At 44.3% G+C, this 15,000-nt stretch overlaps 1 protein-coding gene across 1 annotated transcript in view; it reads left to right on the forward strand.

The window, feature by feature from the left end:
- The window catches only part of LOC308311384 (dystrophin-like), a 368,975-nt gene that overhangs the window by 270,780 nt on the left and 83,195 nt on the right, over positions 1-15,000 (forward strand). The window contains 11 exon segments of the mRNA XM_080758068.1: positions 3,683-3,805; positions 4,211-4,383; positions 5,345-5,480; positions 7,055-7,230; positions 7,563-7,710; positions 8,162-8,287; positions 8,717-8,872; positions 10,380-10,478; positions 10,932-11,028; positions 11,874-12,043; positions 14,854-14,971. Of these exon segments, the coding sequence (XP_080614194.1) occupies positions 3,683-3,805; positions 4,211-4,383; positions 5,345-5,480; positions 7,055-7,230; positions 7,563-7,710; positions 8,162-8,287; positions 8,717-8,872; positions 10,380-10,478; positions 10,932-11,028; positions 11,874-12,043; positions 14,854-14,971 (1,522 nt within the window).

A 15,000-nucleotide genomic window follows, 5' to 3' on the forward strand; every position in this document is an offset into this window, starting at 1 on the left:
TTCTAAAAAATGTCTTCTACATCCTGATCAGTTTTCCATTCTGACCTGAGATCAGATTCTAAAAATGTCTTCTACATCCTGACAGTTTTCTGAAAAAGCTATGTTTCCATGTCAGTCGTTCTTCGATTCTTCTAAAATAGCAGACCTACAAGCTCGTAGCGCGCCACACAAATCATAACATAATGCTAACACCAAAATGGGTTAAGTGGACAAGTGGTTAAACTCTGGTCTCATTTCATGTCACTACACCCGAACAAATTTAACAAGCAGCAAACAAGTTCACCTGTCAGAGGTAGTACGACGTTGATACCAGTAGAGCACAAATTTGATTTGAAATGTGTGTTTTTTTTTTTAATATAGGCAATTTCTAAAAACAAATTCAAGCTAATAATGAATGCACATTCAAAAAGGAGTGAGAGGAAGCATAACTTATTGCTCCCACCCCCCATCTCCATTAATAAGAAAACGACAACAATCTAGTCCATTTTTATCACTAGTAATAAATACTTCTATATATTCTTTTATAAACGTTTAGTCCTTTCAGATGACACATTCTGCAACAAGAGGTCTGTCAGATCAAGTGTACTGTCAAACTGAACGACAGAGTGGAGAGTGCTCAATCGATACGTGGATTGATGGATACTCTGGTGAACTTTCTCCCTTGGTCAGCTTTCAGTTGTTTTACAAGGTACATCAATATTGTGAATCCCCCTAAGGGTCATCACTCACTATAGTGGACTCTGCAAGTGTCCAACTCATCTTTAATGCAACAAAAACTAGAATATGGCCATGAATTAAAGGCTTCATTGAGTGTGCAATTGATAGAAAATAGAGGGTATGCGCGTGACATCGTCGTCATCATCATATCCGGACGTTATGCGGGAACGCCTGCTGAGTGTAAAAAAAAACTACTTTCTGGCCTCGACAGCAGATTTATCCTAACAGAAAAGTCCCGTCTGATTGCGTTAAACGACGTTAAACTCACTCTGCCACTCGATTTGCCTCTCACTTTATGCATGTGCACCTTTTTGGGTGAACTACTCCTTTCGAGGGTTATAAGATTAAGCTTGAGTTGCGTCTCATGCCATGACATGAGCTATATATGACGTGAGGGTTCGGCTCACTCTGAAGAGAGTTGAATTAGCATTAACCCATTCTGACCTGAGATCAGATTCTAAAAATGTCTTCTACATCCTGACAGTTTTCCATTCTGACCTGAGATCAGATTAAAAAAAAAATCTTCTACATCCTGACAGTTTTCAGAAAAAGCTATGTTTCTACAAGCTCATAGCTATATGTCCCTACAAGCGCTACGAGCTTGTAGATCTGCTTTTTTCTCAATAGCTAAAGCATAACATAATGCTAAATGGGTTGTATCCATCATTACGGAATCATTACAGAAACGGCGGACACATCACGGCGTGTCATTGGGCCCAAATGTCAGAAAATCGCAGATCTACAAGCTCTGAGCTTGTATTTGTTTTGCTATTTGTAATTTATTTATTTATGGAAATTATTTGATTTATTTGATTTTATTTATTCCAATGCTTCAATACCTCAATTCATTTTTTTTTTTTACTCTTTAAATTTTGATTTACAGCTTGACTGTATGCTGTAAAGCTGGACACCTCCAAATGCTATATACTGTATAGAGTCTGGAATTGCACCTCCCGAAATCCGAGCAAGGAAGCTGGCATTTCCGTTCACGAACATATATTTTAAAATATCTTTACATTGAACTAATGTCCATTTAATATCCATTTATGCTAAGCAGCAAGCTATATATACTGTATGCTTAGATGATTTCGATGTAAACCAGGACAGTGCGTTGTTAATAATGGAATATCAACATCGATATTTACCGTCACGATGGGATAAGAGGGATAAGAGACTGTACGATCGATATAATGCAATATAATTTGTCCCAGACGTTTACAGTCGTATCCAAGCACCTCTGGACAAGTCAAACATTATAACCTTTATTTCAATACTCAATATTCAAAGAGCTAAAACGGATAGAACGAAAATGTATTAAAACAGTTTTTTGTGAATTATGAATTAACGCCCTACTTGATCATACTACAGCGTCAAAAAATATAGCTCAAAAGCTCTATTGTTGAATGTGCATGCTTAAAGGTAACGGTTTTATCTGGACATGTGAGGTTTCCACGCGACAGACAATATTATGTTCCATTTAGACTGGAGTGTGAGTCATCCGAACAGCTCCATTGTAGTGCTGCACTCTCATTTACACTCTATTTTATTCCATCATAACATTGTTCAATTGACTATTAGACTCTGGAGGGACTGTGTAACCCACTTATCCACTTAAACCCTTTGTAGTTGACCGGAGATCCTCAGGGCTCTATGACGGTGTCTTTTCTGTTTTCACTCAACATTAAACTATCTTCACGGAAAATAGCCGAGCAACAAGCTCACAACGCTCCCATGCGAAAGTCAATACAAACATTATACAAATTATTTTGAATGCTGCTCTTCTACAAGATTATTGCTTTTTCTTCTGTATTGTCAAAATTGTTCAACATTTTATTTTATTTTTAATTAATAAGCCCAAACGATTGGGACGACAGGGTTAAAGTGGTTATTGAGCTCTGCATCAAAGGACTTTGTTGACAACAAACAAAGAGACTTAAAAAAATAAATGGAAAGAATGACATGAGGTGAGAAATAGGGATAGGGAAATGTTTTTTATTTGATTTGATTAAAGCACTAGAATCAGGCTTAAACGCAGCACCACATCCTAATGCTGCGTACACACGGGCAGATGCAAAGATACAGTCCACCATTCATTGTCAGTGGAAGCCAGCGACACGAAGAGACAAAGATACATCTGACGTTTGTAGCTGCTGCAAAAGCTATAACAGCTTTGAATGCTACTTTACGTCTTTGTTTTTCTCTTTTTTTGCCCTGTAAAGCACTATGCGCTGCATTATTATATTTCAAAGCTACAAATATGCTGTGTAGCGTTGCATCTGCCAGTGTGAACGCAACGTAGTTTTTTTGTCTAAAATCTATTTAATTTAAATTAAAATACATTTAAGCTTTAACATTAGGGCCTTCTGATGAGATGATGTTCTCCTAGCTGCCATGAACAAAGTGTTTTTTTTAATATATATATTTTTCATTTTATTTTGTCAACGGATTATTTTAACTTTTTATTGTTTTTTACCTAAGACAAGCCCAACATACTTAGGAAACGATAGAATGTTGTACTGTAATGTCTTGACTTCAATCAATTTATCCTTGGCTCTAAAAAATAAATCTTTATTTTTGGACGTTGGTTGAAGTCAAAGAAGTCACTTTATTAGATGCGTGGTCCCAGATGTCCTCCTCAGTGGACATTTAGCCTCTGTCTAAACGCATAAACTAATATATGTGTGGTCATAATAATTAACTAGCATGTGTTTGGTGAATTCATTGGTCGACTTAGTTTGTTTGTGTTCTCTACCTTTTTTTCTCCCAAGTTTTCTGAATATCTGACTTGACTTTGTGTGCGTGTGTGTGTGTGCGTGCGTGCTTCTACCTGTGTGCGTGATGCGTGTGCGGGCGAATGAGTGTGTATGCATGCATGCTTGCATACTTGTGTATGCATGTACATGTATGTGTGTGTGTGTGTGTGTGTGTGTGTGTGTGTGTGTGTGTGTGTGTGTGTGTGACATAGGAGTACCTGTCGGAGCTCCAGTCTCTGCTCCATGCGGTCTCGGTGGCAGACTTCCAGCTGAACTCTCCTGAATACTGGTCTGCTGTTTACCACAACCTGCCTGAACAGCAGCACTGTCTCCAGGTCAGTTATTAACACTGGTCTGCTGTTTACCACAACCTGCCTGAACAACAGCACTGTCTCCAGGTCAGTTATTAACACTGGTCTGCTGTTTACCACAACCTGCCTGAACAGCAGCACTGTCTCCAGGTCAGTTATTAACACTGGTCTGCTGTTTACCACAACCTGCCACTGTCTCCTGGTCAGTACACCCTCATCACACTCGTGTGACGTGAGGGGCTCGGGGTAATGTGTGTTAAAGTGCTCTAAACAAACATTAAAAAGTCCATAGAACTGGCTGCCACATTACGTAATTCCGAAAGCCAGACGTTGGGGCGGGGCTATAGTGCCCCTCAGAAATTGTGTTTTTACAAAACATGTGCCATAGTGTGTCTTGCTTCTTAACTTCACCCACCACACCATCTCCAGGAGGTGAAGGGGAGCATGGACAAGCTGCTGGGCCCCGTGGAAGGAGCCCTGGCCCAGAAGGAGGCCATGGTGGCCGGGGCCAGGCCCCTGGAGGGACAGAGGATCACTGACAACGCCCTGCTCCTCCAGACCAACTGGGACAAACTCAACAAGCTGTACCACGACAGACTGAGGTCAGGAGGATGGATGGATGGGTCATGATATGTCTGTTGTATACTTGTATTTTGTAGTGATGTCTTAGTGTTTCCTGTTTTCCCTAGTTACTGTTTCCTGTGTTGTCTCACCTCCCTGTGTCATCTAGTTTTCTCCACCTGTGTCCTGTTAGTCTCCCAGCCTATCCCGGTGTTGATTGTTAGTTCTGTTCACCTGTGTATTGTTTTCCCTGTGTCTACTTATACCCTCAGTTCCTTGTGTTCCCTGCTTGAGTATAGTTTATGTTATGGTGTGTCCAGCCCATATGTGTCCTGTGTTGGTATTGGTAAATAAACCGTCATTTAAACTTCATCTGCCTGCCTTCCTGTGTGGTTCTGCATGTCGGTCCAACACCTGTCTCATACCGTGACAGGATGGATGGATGGATGGATGGATGGATGACAAATGGAACAAACTGTAGAACGACAGACTGAGCTCAGGAGAGAGACACCACTGAGGGAGAATGGACCAATGAAATAAAGGATGCGAGAAAGAATAAGAAAGGGTTGATTTTACGAAGTAACTGATAAAATAGAGGATTAACCTCAAGTAATCCCACAGAAAGAAAGAAAGAAAAACATGGGGCGGCATAAATGGATCGATTCGTTCATTCATTGACGCAAGCAAGCTTCCAATCACATTAGTTCCTCGTTAGGAGAATTCCCCAGAGTGAAAGAATTGTTCCGTGCGGCTTTTACTTTGTTTTATGTATCATCGTACTGTATACATTGTTACACTTACACTCTTTCTGTGTGTGTGTGTGTGTGTGTGTGTGTGTGTGTGTGTGTGTGTGTGTGTGTGTGTGTGTGTGTGTGTGTGTGTGTGTGTGTGTGTGTGTGTGTGTGTGTGTGTGTGTGTGTGTGTGTGTGTGTGTGTGTGTGTGTGTGTGTGTGTGTGTGTGTGTGTGTGTGTGTGTGTGTGTGCGTGTGCGTGCGTGCGCAGACGCTGGGAGGAGGTGAACGCTAAGTGGCATAAGTTTGAGGCAGACAAGCAGTCGATGGAGGACTGGCTGAGTGACGCTGAGAGCTCCCTCAAACTGTACGACAACGACCCAGCAGCACACAGACAACACCTCAGGGTAACACAGACACACACACGCACACGTGCAGTTTGAAGGTAGAGTAGAATAGAGTTGAGACCACTGAATATTGCATGTGGGCAGTCACCCAAGTAAGAAATGAGCAGACAATCATTGCATTATACAAATTAGCATTGCGAGATATATCTTGTAGATCGTATATATCGCCATATATAAATGTATATATGGCTGAAGTGGTCAACAGTTTGACTCCATAAAACGCGTAACCCGCATTTTAATCAAATATTCTATACGCTGCGATAGATTGTTTTATTACCTTTAGAGCATACGCTGAATTATTTGGGCTTTTGACTCCGGCGAAAAAATGTTCCTCCGTTTGTTATGAACGATCGCACCACCCGCCATCTTGGTGCGCCCGGAAGACCGCCCCCACGCCCTCCATGAGGAGTTCCCAGAAGCCCTAGCAGCCCACAGAATGTGTTGATCTCCGGTTTTGTCATCAAAACGAAACCATCTCGTCTCCAGTTCCGGCAAAGATAGAGTTTCTTTTTAATTATTACAATACGGCGGATTAAACACATAAAACAAAAGGCGGGAATGTCGTATAAAGCGCCATCGAACCCTGGATTAAACAATTAGCGGCTGTCAAACTGTTAATGTTACATAAGTACATTACATACAGTTACTTAGTTTCTTTCCACCACTGAATGTGGAATACTTTTATAATGATTAGTCCTATTATAAAGACTGTTTGATGGAAACGAATATTGACTTATTGTGAAATAAGGAGAGACACAAATCAGCGACGCATATCTCTGATGTTGTCAGAGTGCACGCTTGCATGCGCACACGCGCGCGTGTGTGTGTGTGTGTGTGATCGGAGCTGACCAGTCCACTTTAGCGTGCATGTGATCAGCTCTGTCTTGGCCCACCTGCACACATGGCACACCTCGCCACGCTAAACAAGCGACAGCTTGTGACTGACGTCTAACAGCTGGTCCTCTCCATCCAGAACATGTCAAGACAGACACACACCTTCTTTCATAACATCACAAACAGGACAGCCGCCCGGCTTAGAAGTTAACCCATTCTGACCGGGCACCCATTTTGGTGTTAGCATCATGTTATGCTTTACCTATTGAAAAATAGCAGATCTACAAGCTCATATCGCGCCACCGAGTGGCGCGATACGAGCTTGTAGGTCTGCTATTTTTGAAAAATTCGAAGAACGACTGACATTTTTAGAATCTGATCTCAGGTCAGAATGGGTTCATCAGACCAGTGTGTGTCCAGTGGAAACCTCGTACGAAATCTGATCTCAGGTCAGAATGGGTTAAACCAGTGGTTCTCAGAGTTTTTCATGCGAAAAAAAACAAACACCCAAAAAAGTTTGAACTTTCTGCCCGAGAGCAACGTCATCCGATGAAGGCTAGCCAGGCCAAAACGTTTGCATTCTGCTTGTTGTTTTGTAGTCTTTTTTAAAAAGTCGGTGAGTGCTACATATCCTTGAAGACCATACCATACAATACAGAATCTCGCTCACTTCCGAACATGTGCGCGTGTGTGTGCGCGCGTATGCGTGCGCATATGTCTGTGTGTGTGTGTGTGCATAGGATCTAACGGACGCCATCCCCAGCCAGGAGGTGTTGCTAGGCAGGGTGACGGTGGCCGGGGAGGACATCAGCCAGCAGAGCACGCCGGAGGACGCCACTCACATCCGAACACAGCTCAAAGTGCTCAACACGCGCTGGGCCAGCATCACCGACCTGCTCACCGAACGCAAGAGGAGGTGTGTTACTGCGACAATTACTACTACTGCTATTACTACTTGTACTAATAGTACAAGTATCGGTACTACTAACAGTACTGATGTTACTACTACTAAACATTTACTCCTTGAGGAAGCTATCTATCCATCTTCTTTGTCCGTCCGTCTGTCCGTCTGTCTGTCTCTTTTTCCCCAATGAATTTGATTTGGAGTCTAATTTGATTTGGAGTCGAGCCTGTTCAATTCAAATCCAAATATTTCAGTTCAAAGGGAAATCGTCGACATCGAAGTGATTGGAGTTCTGATCGAGTACTCTCTCTCTCTCTCTCTCTCTCTCTCTCCCCCCCCCCCAGGTCTTCGGAGGCTCGCTCGGCCACAGCCGAGCTGCAGGAGGACATGGGGTCTTTGGTGGGCTGGTTGGAGCAGGCCGAGGGTGTGCTGGCCATCCCCTTGACGCCCGCTGAGCCCACACACATCAGAGACACGTTGGAGAAAGTCCAGGTACCATTACCACACACACAGGACACACACAAACACACGCACACACACACACACACACACACACACACACACACACACACACACACACACACACACACACACAAACGTGCACCATTAAACGATCAATAAACACACACATGTTTATTGTCTACCATTACATGCACTCAACAAACACTGTTAATCACACACTGCACACACACCATTAAACACTCAATAAAAACGCACTGTGCGCTCTTGAACTCACACTGCTCAAGTGGTGCTGACTTGAATTTTGTTTTACCACTGAGATAACAGAGACTATCCCATGCTTGCTCTGGGGAGATTTAAAAAAAAAAAATTGCGTCAAACCAGAAATATGTCCTAGACACATCAAGAATGAAATGTCTCAGTGGAAGAGTTATTATAGCATAACATGTTGCGTTAAAAATAAATGCGTATGTGCACGTGTCAGGCCCGCGTGGAGGAGATTCCGTCCCAGAAGAGGCGGGTGGACGGCGTTAACCTCAGACTGAAGCAGCTGAACCTGCCGGCCGACAAGCTCAGAGACGTCAAGGTCATCAACACGCGCTTCGCTCAGGTCAGACCAAAGCACCGCTGACCCCTCTGAACCGCTGGGATACGATGATGCTTTATTGAAAATTGTGTTTTGTGGCTCGCGAGACTATACTACTCGAGATAAATGTTAACCCATTCTGACCTGAGATCAGATTCTAAAATTGTCTTCTACATCCTGACAGTTTTCTGAAAAAGCTCTGTTTCTATGTCAGTCGTTCTTGGATTTTTCAAAAAATCGCAGACCTACAAGCTCCTACATGAGCTTGTAGATCTGCTATTTTTCAATAGCTATATTATAACATAACAATGCTTCCCGGCCAGAATGGGTTAAATACAGGCTTCAGTTGTATTTTCTCATTGTGGTATTTCTACTTGTGAGGGTCTTTAGTTTAAACAAAGGAAACAAAACTATGCACAGCAACACCTTTGGCGTGTGTGTGTTTATTCTAAGGCGTCCAAGGATCTGCCTGAGAGGCAGCTGGAGATCGAGGGCCTGCTGAGGGAGCTGGAGCGACTCGCGGGCCAGATGGACGAGCTGTCGGCCTGGGCCTCCGCCACCAGGACCACCCTGGAGACCCCCAGCCCCCAGGAGGAGGTGGACCCCGGGGTATATATAGGACATGAGGATACGCACGCACACACACACACACACACACACACACACACACACACACACACACACACACACACACACACACACACACACACACATACACGCACAAACACACTGCATCCACACTCGTATAGCGTCACGAAGATGCCAAAATCCGCTCGCGGAAGGTTGTCTCTTCCTGTTTTTTTTTTAGACAGCTGGTGGATGGAAATGAAGCTCCACCCACACGGTGGGTAAAGCGTTTCGCTTTGCTGGCTTTGGGTGGAGCTTGACTTCCATCCACCAGCTGTCTAAAAACCAGGAATAGACGACCTGCCGTGAGCGACTGTTGGCCGCGCCTCGTCGCCTAGGTCTGGATACACTGACAGTCGTACTGAATGTCGGTGTCGCACGGCAAAACATAGCAGACCTACAAGCTCACAGCATGAGCTTGTAGGTCTGCTATTTTTTGCCGCGCCTCTCTGTCGCACGATGAACTATGGGCCGATTCATACTCCTATTTTAGAGCCGAATAAAAGTCGGTTCGGCGCTGTAGAGCCTACAATTTGACGTCATTTGAGGTTCGGGGGGGCCGGGTACCGTCCTAAAGTCGGCTCTTCGGTGCTACTGAAAATTTCTGACGAGCCAAAATCATTTCGGCACTACAGCGCCGAAACAGCGAGGAGTATGAATCGGCCCTAAGTTTCAGGCTACACAGACTCACTCAAGCAAACACGCACATACACACAAAAGCCTACTAAAAAATACACATGTATACTCCACAGTGCAGGTGAATGTGGTGATAACCTCCAGCTGTGTAGAAAGGCTGTTCCATTCTCCATCCTCATAGAGTGTCATTATGTTCATGGCATGCAGTGCACATGCTTATACGACAATACGAAATAAATATCCATATTAAGTGAAAGGAAAAGAAAATAATCTGAAATGTAGCAATGTTTTCCTTTTGGTAAAACATTGTTGCTGTTTTTGTTGTTGCAAATATTGTCCATCGTCTTTATCTGTACCCTCTGAAGCCAGACGTTCTGATTCCATTCCCTCATATTGTAAACGGGTCTTTTAGCAGAACCTCAGTGATGTATCCCGAGGTCATCGGGACATTCGGGTCTCGCAACATCATACGGTTACCCCTCACTCAGGTGACCCAGCCGGGGTGATCAAGTCCCAGTAGCCACCCACGACCAGTCCCATAAGGGAAAGACAGGGCCACACAGTCCGCCGCCCCCGAACTACTCTGCCGGGACTGGGAGGACTAGGCTCTGTGGGTTGACTCCTGTCTGGGCCCGTCCGCACCTTAATGAAAACGTATTGTTTTAAGTCTAAGGTGTTAACTGTATACTTGGCATGTAATTTGGAGTAAGAGCGTGTAATATAACGTGTAATATAGTGCGTGTAAACTCTCTGTCATTGGTCAGCTGTAAAGACACGTTGATCTGCTCTTCTCTGTCATCATTGGTCAGCTGTAAACAAACGTTGGTCTCTGCTCTTGTCTGTCATTGGTCAGCTGGTAGACGAGGTCCACGTGAAGCAGCCTGAGGTGGAGGCTGTTCTGGAACGAGCCAATCAGCTTTACAAGGACAATCCTCCCAGCCAACCAGAGAAGGTCAGCACACATGTTCTCTTCTCTCCACTGAAGTACAAGTAAAACTGAACTGAACACAAACTAAAACTCTCTCAGTGGCACCAACGATATTAGGGGCTCAATACTAAATTGTCTGTACTATACCTCGCGGTTACAATATTAATGCTTCTGAAGACTTTTAAATAATACAATGCTCACATTAGCTATAGCCAAATTAATTTCCTGACTTTTTGGGGAAGGGAAAAAATAGAGTACTGTATATGGTGGCGGTAGTGGACAGCGCCGGAGGTTGTGGTTGCGGTCAATGAGTTAAAGCTCCAATCCGCATGTCCGGTAAGGTAATGGAACGATGCACAAACTACAATATATCTAAAGTCTAATCTGGTGCTGAGTTAAAATCATGCTTTATTGTGTGTGTGTGTGTGTGTGTGTGTGTGTGTGTGTGTGTGTGTGTGTGTGTGTGTGTGCTGCTAGGTGAAGTATGCTAAACTAAAAGAGGACTGGATCATAATTCTGGAGTTGATACGACAACATAAGGAAAGAATGGCCCTGCTAATGGCAAAGAAAACTGGTAAGGTCTTTGTCTTTGTGTGTGTGTGTGTGTGTGTGTGTGTGTGGCGCGCGCGTGTGGTGCGCGCGTGTGGCGTGTCCGTGCGTGCTTACACACAGTCTTGTGTGTAAATCTGTCTGTCTGGTTTGTACCAAGTCATTGACTCATTGATGTCTTTTAATGAAGATTATTGCGGTTGTGTTATGTGCCATCATAGTCACGTTATTTTTTAACTTTAAGATTTGAGTTCAGTTAATGCATGTCAGGGGGGCACGGTGGCACAGTCGGTAGTGCTGTCGCCTCACAGCTAGAAGGTCCTGGTTTGACCTGAGGCGGGGTTGGTACAAAGGGCCTCTCTGTGTCCCCTAGGGTAGGTACTCCTAGTAGTAATCCTGTTCTCTAAACTGCCTCCCCTTGGCCAGCCGGGGCGCCTGATCAACTGATCAGAATAACGTGTTCCTTCCAGGCGCTACGTCCGGCCAGGGAAACTCTCCCCTGTCAGGTGAAAAGAAGCAGCTTGGACTCCTCATGCATAGAAGGAGGCATGAGGTCAGCCCGCTGCCCCCCCCCCCCCCCCAGGTTGGCAGAGGAAGTGTAGCGCCCAGGATTACATTAGATAATTGACACTGGGTGAAAAGAATCTGTTGCAAAAATCGTGGGATAAGATTTTTTTTAAAAGGGGAAAAAAAGTGAATGCATAACTTACAACAGATGTTAAATTTATGGTGTGTGTGCCTGTGTGTGTATGTGTGTGCGTGTGTCTGTGTGTGTGTGTGTGTGTGTGTGTGTGTGTGTGTGTGTGTGTGTGTGTGTGTGTGTGCGTGTGTGTCTGTGTGTGTGTGTGTGTGTGTGTGCGTGCGTGGCAGCTGAGTCTCTGACAGGGAGCGCCCAGCCGGACGCCGCGGTGCTGGCTCAGTTCAACAAGTCGTGGGCGGAGCTCACCGATTGGCTGACCATGATGGATCACATGGTGCAGAACAAGCGCGTGGTGGTCGCCGACCTGGACGACATCAACGACAACATCGGCCAGTTCAAGGTCAGGGGCGGCGTGGCGCGGCGCACTACGACCGCACGACGCCATGCGTATGGCGCACTACGACCGCACGACGCCATGCGTATGGCGCACTACGACCGCACGACGCCATGCGTATGGGCGCGGCGCACTACGACCGCACGACGCCATGCGTATGGGCGCGGCGCACTACGACCGCACGACGCCATGCGTATGGCGCACTACGACCGCACGACGCCATGCGTATGGGCGCGGCGCACTACGACCGCACGACGCCATGCGTATGGCGCACTACGACCGCACGACGCCATGCGTATGGCGCACTACGACCGCACGACGCCATGCGTATGGGCGCGGCGCACTACGACCGCACGACGCCATGCGTATGGCGCACTACGACCGCACGACGCCATGCGTATGGCGATACAGCTGAGGCCATGATACCATGTGTACCGCAATTAGGCATGTAACGATAATATACCGGACATCGATTCAAATCCAGTCAGACTGGTGGCAATTTAAATCGCGATTAAATCGCAATTTTTATCGTGCTGCAAACAACAGCAGAGCGTGTTGTGTAAGATAATTGATTAAAAAAAACTGTTTATTGAAAAGAGGATAACAGAAGAAAAATCCTGGATTTGTGTTCGAAAATAATTACAAAATATATGTTTCGGTCATTTTTCTGGAAAACAATTTCGTGTTTAAAATAATCGTGAACAATCGTATCGTGTGAACCTAGTAGTATCGTGGTTCGAATCGTATCGTGAGTTGAGTGAATCGTTACATGCCTGATCACGATGACCTTTTCCTACTGAATTCACTACAATTCAGTAGGATTCTCTGTAACCGCTAAATCAAAGCTTTATGTATTGCACAAATTAACAACTTAACATATCTTAGAATTAAAATAGGATTATGTTTCTACTTCCAGAGTTCTCATTATAAATGCATATTATGTGTCGTCTCTTGGGTGGAAACCTGCACATGTCCTAAACTGTAACTTTTCACGATTCAAATTTAAAAAATAGCAAAAGAAGCAGATTGACGTGCTCGAAACGCAAAAAGTTAGAATATGGAAATATGAGGTTATTAAAAAAAAAAAAAAACATGATACATTGCCGTATCGATTTTTTTTAGCACAGCCCTACAAACATTGGTCAGGGGTCAGGGTTCAACAACAACAACAACTGCAACCTCTAGTGACCTCTATTTCAAATAAAATAAATTAAACAATTGTGCCTTTCATACCGAGCTAATCATCGCCTGAGGCCATGTTCTGCAATACATCCAATGAATACCTAACACCTGGACCTGTCTGATTAGGGCTTGTATTAAGGGTATAGCCAGCCCACTGATCTCTCATTCACTTTTAAGCCAGTTCAATGACTCACCGTGTTGCAATAACAATTCACAGTGAAAAGGAGGTCACCCAAGTTTCCAACCCAAGTTATTCTAGTTTAGAAATGTTCTTTTGCTTTAATTTTATCAGATCAGATCAGAATCAGAATTATTTTTCAAGAAAAATAATTTATTTCTTTATTTCACTTACTAAAATGCTCAAATTTTTCGGATTTGAACCTGGTTTTCAGCAAAAGTGCAGATTAGTTTTTTTACAATTGAGCTGCTTGACCATCATCCTGTGTCTATGGGTGAGACATGACCTTTGACACCAACTGAACTGTCTCAATAGAAGAGCAGGGAGACAAAATGCAACCATTGTACCATACAAATTGGACAAAGTTACATGTTATTCATAAAGAAAAGTGGTTAGAATATTCAAATATGTCTTCCCTGTGTATTTTTTGTTTCTTCCTGAAAGCTGAAAGCCTTTGAGTCAAAGGGCCAGACGGCCAGTTGAAAACACACATTTGTTTGTGACATCATCATAACCCTAATAACTCCCCTAACCCCTCCCCCATTATCACACAACAACAGCTGCGGGTGAGGCTTAAGTTAAAAACATAATTTTAACACTTTCGGTACACTTAAAAAATACAACTCTTCCTCCTAGTATAATAGTACCATGTTTTTTATTTTTTGCAGAGTGAGGCACTCTAACGTTTTTCTCCTCCCAGGGATTACTTAATTAATTACTCTTAATTTACGTAAAGAGAGCATTCCAGGCGGTCCCCAGTAAATTGTTTGATAGTTGTAGTATGAACCAAATGGACCCTTACAGGTCCGTAGCTCTGGGAGCGTACCAATGGAACCATTTTGTTTCCAGTTGTACCCTCTCAGAGTTGTGGGGGGACTCTGTGGCATGATGCATGCCAAACAGGAGGTCTTATTTGAAATTGTAAATAAAGCCTGAGAAATGTACTTTAGGAGGAAATAAGGAAAAGCATGATGGATTACAGGTTCCCTTTACAGGTGCACCGGCTAGCAAGCACTTATAATATTAATAATGGTATGAATGATGTCAGGGCATGGTCTTTGGCGCACTTAAATCAAATGGAATCATTACTAATTGAATTAGCCTCAGCTGGTATTCAATGACAAGCCTGTGCACAAAGGCCCCATTATGTAATTAATCTAATTGTGTAATTACGCAGCCAATCACGGCTCAAGACCTCTCACTCTCTACCGCAGTGGTTCCCAAAGTGTGCTCCGGGCCCTCCCGGGACCCCCAGGAGTCCTTGGGGCGAGCACCAGGGGCTCAGAGGCAAAATGTGTTGATATACAGTAGCGTCACGTGCTTTGGCTTTTTCAAAAATTGCAGATCTACAAGCTCATAGTGCGTCACTTTGTGCCGCGCTATATGAGCTTGTAGATCTGCTATTTTTGAAAAAACTATCTCACGAATGTCTTTGGCGCCTGTGTGTTGTTTACAGTCTGCCCTGCAGGAGCTGGAGCAGCGGCGCCCCCAGCTGGACAGACAGGTGACTGCCGCCCAGAACCTCAAGAACAAAACCAGCAACCAGGAGACGCGCAACGCCATCACAGAGCGCAGTGAGACACGCACGCTCGTGCACGCGCAC

This window comes from Protomyctophum bolini (assembly GCF_963924005.1).
Source record: "Protomyctophum bolini genome assembly, chromosome: 24".
NCBI classification, from domain to species: domain Eukaryota; kingdom Metazoa; phylum Chordata; class Actinopteri; order Myctophiformes; family Myctophidae; genus Protomyctophum; species Protomyctophum bolini.